At 32.3% G+C, this 7,248-nt stretch overlaps 1 protein-coding gene across 1 annotated transcript; it reads left to right on the forward strand.

The window, feature by feature from the left end:
- The first annotated feature begins 217 nt into the window (after window positions 1-217).
- LOC147065730 (cathepsin B-like) lies at window positions 218-7,032 on the forward strand. The gene is made up of 6 exons (XM_085957285.1): window positions 218-369; window positions 1,321-1,453; window positions 1,948-2,107; window positions 3,013-3,150; window positions 3,638-3,856; window positions 6,851-7,032. The coding sequence occupies exons 1-6, from the start codon at window positions 233-235 to the stop codon at window positions 7,030-7,032; spliced, it is 969 nt and encodes a 322-aa protein (XP_085813411.1). The 5' UTR covers window positions 218-232.
- The last annotated feature ends 216 nt before the right edge of the window (window positions 7,033-7,248 follow it).

The raw sequence follows: 7,248 nt of genomic DNA on the forward strand, positions 1-7,248 counted from the left end.
CAAAATCGTGAAAAAGAGAATCACGTTTATATTAACTGTATAATATATTATAATAAATGTGTGTAACTATTATTTGAACCATTTAATTAGTTGTGAATCTTAGTTATTTTTTTTTATAACCGACTTGATTGTAAATGTTTATTAATTTATAATAATACGAATGCGTTTTCTTTTACAGACTAAATTAAAAATGGAAGTCTCCTTTAAATGTTTATTTATTATTGTGTTGTGCATGGTAATATGCACACTGTCGGAGAAGCTTCCTCATCCATTATCGGACGAATTCATCAACCTAATCAACACCAAGGCCGTCACATGGAAAGCCAAGAGGAACTTCCATGAGAATATTGACTTTTCATATATCAAAGGGTGAAGATTTCATATATTAATTTATCTTTATCTATCAAATATCATATTATATTTAATTTCTTTATCAAGGTACCTTTTTGTAAATATTATTAATCACACCATTTTCCGAATTCAAAATTTAAAAGAAACCAATTTCTATTTATAATATTCTACTAAAATATAGATTATTATCTACGTCTAAATAATGTAAATGCTCCATTACAGATTATAGAATTTATTACATAAATGTAGTTAAAAAATAATTAATATAATATAATAAAATAAATTAATATAATAAATCCGTCATTTAGACATTTCATATTGATTTCCATTGTAACGCACGTATATATTAATAATTTAGTTGCTAAGACCCCCTTAGCAACCGGCAATAATAACTTTCCATACAAAACAGAATGAACTGAAAATGAATTCAATTCTCCTTAAAAATGGCTAAAAGTATTAAAAGAATGCATTGTCGTCGTGTTCTGATATATTCTAAAAGTTTCAAATGTCTAGCTAGTCGGGAAGTTAAAGTTTAGTTAGGAAAAAATCTTCAATCGTCCAATACAAATCTTGGATAAACAAGAAAAAAATTATACTGGACACACAAGAAAAAATCTGTACCGGACAAAAAAGAATACGAGCTAATAAAAACGTGGTAAAATATTGAGCCAGCCGGGACTCAAACCCGTATCCATCGGATTTCGGCCAATGTGCTTTACCATCTTAGCCATGCCATCTGAACCCCGTCCAAAAACAAAGAGACCTCACTTGAATTCTTTCTTATTTAGTAGCAAAGCAACACAGTTAAATATAAACATGGTTTCGTTGATCAGTGGTTCTGAATATGTATACAATTTGAACTACTTCTACGAAGATATGTTATAGCTCGGACAATCACGGAATTATAATTATTTAATTAATATTGTTATATAATATTATTATTCTTGATTTTTTTTAAACCCTTATCAGGTTGATGGGTGTCCTTCCACAGAAATACGAGATTCCAAGGCTCTCTCGTGAACTTGATGTTGATTTACCAGATACTTTCGATTCACGTACAGCGTGGCCAAACTGTCCCACACTCAACGACATAAGAGATCAAGTATGTAACGTCATAAAATATTGAGCTTTCGTGATGGTGGCCTTCACCGTGAGCTGTATTATAGGAAAGAGATGGCCGAATCGTAATGATATCAAAAAATTACGAGTTTGCTGATTAATGTAATGTTCCTATTTTATTAGATTCAGTAAGAACATTACTTAATTTTGATATTGGTTGCTATCAAATATTTGATAATAATGGTAGCGTTATTATCACATATTTGATAATATATATTTACGTACACCCAGCATAATTTTATATAAATTATACGATATGAGTGATTTTCTAATTTATTTACCTACCTATTTTCTTCTGTCTTTCTCGTGTATTATTTAGACAAGAATTTGATCGCAATACTATACAGCAATATATTTCCCATACAACATCTCACAGTGAACTATGATAAGGTCAACTGTGTACGTAAAAAAATCCGGACACGGTTAACACCACGTTATCTTTTGTTAAATTCATAATAATATTGTTATTCTAACTAGGGAGGGTGTGGGTCTTGCTGGGCATTTGGAGCTGTAGAAGCAATGACAGACAGAATGTGCATACACTCCAAAGGAAAGGTTAATTTCTATTTCTCTGCTGAAGATCTTTTAGCATGCTGTGGTAACTTTTGCGGGCATGGTTGCAATGGTGGATACTTGTGTAATTATAAACAATCTTTTATTATTAATTATTAACGTAGGTATCTACCATATATTTTGCCATAAAACCAGTGACGTCCCTAGACAAAATGAAGGCAGTGTTAAAATGCAAATGCAAACAGGCAGGATATGGATACATTACTAACAAGATATAATATAATACCACTAAATCTAATTTAAATGCCCTCTCTGCTTCAATAGACAATATTACGAGGCTACGGTTTCAGATAGGTACATTTAAAAATACACCTGACAACTTTCAAAACTCGCGAGTGACTGGCAAACATATTTGGATAAATTTTAAATTAGGTAAGTATGTACCTACCTATAATTCAAATATAATTCGCAAATCTCCACGTGTCATTGCTGCTTACGAATAACGTGACGTCCTTGAACAACAGAAGTAAACTAGACATCGATAATCCAACAAAAAAAATAAAGTCCTGTTAAAACTTATATAGTACTTAATTAATACATTTTGTTTCCAACCGGTGAGATGATTTTTTTATTGGAAAGATATTTCTGTTATTACTAAGTTTTGGTAGCTATTTATATTTATATGATTCTCCTTAGTTTGCCGCCCTTTGGGTAATCTGCCTACCCCTACGGGACGTCACTGAATAAAACTGCATACCAAAATAAAAGCAACTCATTTATTTCGAGTTTCCTGTTGCTCTTTATCTAAAAATACCTTAAAATGATGTGTCTATAGTTATTTTGAAATGGTCACTAAAAGGATATTATTATAATATTAACCGTTTGCCAAAACACGATTTTAGAAGGAAGATTTCACATTGATAGTAACCCCAATTAAAGGGATACAAAAGTCAAATCCCAATATATCATTGTTAGTTATATTAAGAGATTTTATTTTAAGGTTATGATTGGATTATTTTTTTTTGTCAGTCAATACTTGGCAGTATTGGGCGGCGGAAGGCTTGGTTTCTGGAGGCGATTACAATTCTCACCAGGGTTGTCGGCCATACGACATTGAGCCGTGTGAACACCACGTTAATGGCACAAGACCACCATGCAAGTCAGGAGGTATTCTTAAAAAAAATACAATTCAATTCACTACAGTTTTACTTATTGCTAGACTTATTAGATACATACTAAATATAGGTATTTGATATTAACAGCTGTCTTACCTTTCAGAACCGATCCAATCTTTTAAATGTCATGATTTATTTTTTTCAAATACCTAGCCGTCTTAAGATATATTTATTCAACATAAATAATTTTGAAAAACACTTTCTGAGAGAATATATTATAACCAATAGAAAAAATCTTTTTGAAAAGAGATCATGAGAGAGAAGAGATCATGAGAGATAATGTTTTCAAATACATATTTATTAATTACTACAGTTGAAATTGTAAATTATCAAAAAAATGACTCAAATTGCAAGCTTTGTATTTTTCCGCTAGCTGCCTCTGGGAGGTTGAAGCCCCCCCCTTAAAACATCTTCGTATGAACGAAATGTATCAAATTATTTTTAATAGTTTATGACGTGTTTTTATTGTATGGTGATAGCAACTCCGTCGTGCCTTAGAAAATGCGAAGATAATTATCCCGTGACATACGTAAACGACAAGCGACGTGGCCAAGCCCCTTACTTCCTCACTGAAGATGAAAAACAGATACGACAGGACATATTTACCAACGGACCAGTTGAAGCCGCATTCAGCGTGTACGAAGACTTCCTCAGCTACTCAACTGGTGTATATCAATACCGTGTCGGGGATGAGTTGGGTAAGTGACAAGTGTTAATAATGACGTATGTAATATACCAATTCTAACTGCCCGGAACTACTTCCCAAGTCAGAAAATAATATGATGTGTGGTGAGGGTTTTCTATTCGGTATTGAAAAATAAAATTGATGTACCTAGTGATGGGTATGGGTTTACGTAGGGTGTTGATTTATACTTTTCACTTATTAAAAACACTGATTCAGGGACATTGTAAGTATATCTCGCTTGACAAGTAACAATTAATTATTAATAACATTATTTTGTAAACGCACCCTTTGACGCGAAAAGAGGGCAAGTTGTATTTTTAGAGGCGACGTTCGCGACTCAAGGGTAGGTCACCGACTGCCCGTACCTACTTTTGATCCTTCGTCCACCCAGAAAACAGATAACGGTAACTTTCTTTTTGTTTGTTTCGCTGTGCATCCTGGTCTAGCCTTAACTCATTTACAGTTACAATAATATCATTATATTCCCAACTCTGTCGATTGGAACATTTTGATGGGGAATTTAGGCATTATGATATTTGGTATAACTAGTTAAAATTTAAATTTGTATTATTACATAGATAGGTACTTAAATTAAATTAAAAAATATATTTGTGTGGGGTTCGATTGAGTTACCACTGTGGGAGTCGTCGGCGTGTCGTAGGTCATGATATTGAGGATGATGATGACGAAGTCGAAGATGGATGCAGGAGCGAGTTTTATTTGCGGTGTAACGGTCGGTACAATAGTGTGTTACAGTAGTCGTGTTACAATACCTATGATAGTGTTCCGAGGTCCGAATCTCGATACAATGAGATGTTGTGCGGGACGATGCGGAGATTGAGATTCTAACAGGCCGGGAACTTATTCTATTATTCGAGTGGCATTTCCGATGAATTATTATACACTACAATACAAACAAAATAATATTCTTTTTATTGAAATAATCAAGTCAGCTACTATCTGGCGTTTCCGTCAATGACTCGGACGTCGGATGACTGACTAAGTAAAAAATGGATATGCAGAATTTATTATTGAGGTCAGCTCCTTACCGAGTTTGCTATAATTTGACACTATAAAAAATAGATATTTAATTTGTAATTCTATGTCTCTATATTTGTATATAAGTTAATAACGTTTAGCTTGCCCACTCTACACGCACTTTTATTAGATGATAAATTTTTATACTCGGCAAAAAACCGAATGAAAATTATCATAAGTCGACAGAGAAAATATATTTTTGAAATGAGCACCGAAGTTGTTCTGCTGGACTTCAATACTACCATCACATGCCTTCAAGGTGGTACGAGCACCTCAACGTAGTCATATAAGCTGCTGAAAGCCAGCAGTAGATCTACTCAGTGTAAACGGACTATTGCAAAATAAATCAGTTTAAAATAATTGGAATGCTTACATATGAGTCGTATAGTTACTATATACGATAAGTCCACTTTGATGAAATGTTGGCAAACTAAATATTTTCATGTAATACTACTTCTTCTTATGAAAACCTATGATTGAATTTATATTATGGTGGTGTGTTGTTTTTATACAAATATTCACAATAAAATTAATCATTTTCGCAGCAGTAAAGGAGAAATTGACAAAAGAGTGATGGACTTATCGGCATTTGAAACTAACTGTCAAATTTATCGTATTTAGGAACCCAGTAGGTATGACTTATCGGTCTTTGTTTCTCAACACTAACAATAAGTGGTTGACAAGTATAGGGTAAATAAAAAACAATTATTATTTCAATAAATACAAAAATAATTTGTTAGAATGATTTCATTCATTGGTGATTTGAGAATTTTCGTCAGTAAATTAAAAATCGTATTTTTTTTAATTTATTTATTATCATAAAACCTAATACATTAGAACGAATCGAACATAAGTTTTGTCTTCTCTTCATCTAATAGACAAATGATTATTAAAATAAAATCAAAAAAATATTAACATGGTTAGGTGACTTTAAAAGATTTTTTAGGTAAGTGATAGTAGAAAAAAATACACAAATGTAATTACCGTCTTCGCTCCTAAGCAGAGCATATGAACCTCCACAGACTGAAGATTATATTAACACACCCTTTTTTTCGAGGAATGGTTGTTAGCCATTCGCCCAACCCATTGGGCCCTTGCACGGGATCAAGCATACATTGAAAAAACAATATGCACTTTTACACAAATGTACCTATTATGTATAATATTGACACTTACTTACTATCAATAATGTAATCACAATATTTTTTTTTAAATAAACGTAGTCCGAGTAATTTTTAACAGAAAAAAATGTTATAAAAAAATCTTTATTTGAAACGAGGGAATTTTATATTCACACAGATTTTATTTTGTGCAGGTAGAACATTTACAAAAAATACGGAAATAACTAAAATAAAACAATTGTTTAATTCGAGAGAAATTCTCAATCATCCAGTATTTGCCAACTTTTAATGCAAAATAATCGTATTTTAAATACCTTTCCCGATGATCCACGTTCTTTTTCCATAATTCCTAATAAATGAATCGTTTCCTTGATGTATTTTCTTCCACTTTAGCAACATTTTGGGTAAGATCAGACATTATTTCGTTGTATTTCTACTAAAAACTTGAGACACTTTTGATAACGCGAACTGCTACAACGGCCATGTTGAATTTAGCAAATACTCGATGCTAATTGGCTGTCTACAAGGTCGCATGGACTTATCGGCCTTTGGAACAAACCGCACCGTGTATTTATCGCCGATAGGAATTCATCGTGATTTTGAAACTCTCTTTTCATATGAATTTATAGCCTTTAGGAACCGATCAACTGAACCAAATTGCGGAGCGCTGGCGGTAGTAAAAAATGTCATCATTATATCAATTTTGACCAAAAGTGGACTTATCGTATATAAGAACTATACGACTCATATAATATATATATATATATATATATATGAAAATACCCATTACCAATTTAATATACATGTATTCTAATAGAAAGAGTGTGTCTGTTTTTAATCAATTTCAGGCAGCCATGCGGTCAAAATCTTAGGATGGGGGGTCGAGAATAACACCATGTATTGGCTCGTTGCAAACTCCTGGAATACCGATTGGGGTGACAAGGGATTCTTCAAGATACTTCGCGGGAAAAATCATTGCAACATTGAAAGCAATGTCATTGCTGGCTTGCCGAAAGACATCGATTATTAATAATACATTCAACTATTTAATAACTCAATATTATGTTCTACTTATTTTAGACATACATTTTCAATTAATGCCACTATGAAATAATTAGCATTTTTGAACTTTTTTAACCGAACGAAACTATTTAAATTATGGAATAAAAATATAATATGACGTAGGTATAATGAAGAAATTGATGTTTAATATAAAATAAAAATGGTATTATATGTACTTATACAA

Source organism: Rhyacophila brunnea, unplaced genomic scaffold (genome assembly GCF_057557595.1).
Source record: "Rhyacophila brunnea isolate RB1 unplaced genomic scaffold, BYU_Rbru_1.0 scaffold_6, whole genome shotgun sequence".
Lineage (NCBI taxonomy): Eukaryota > Metazoa > Arthropoda > Insecta > Trichoptera > Rhyacophilidae > Rhyacophila > Rhyacophila brunnea.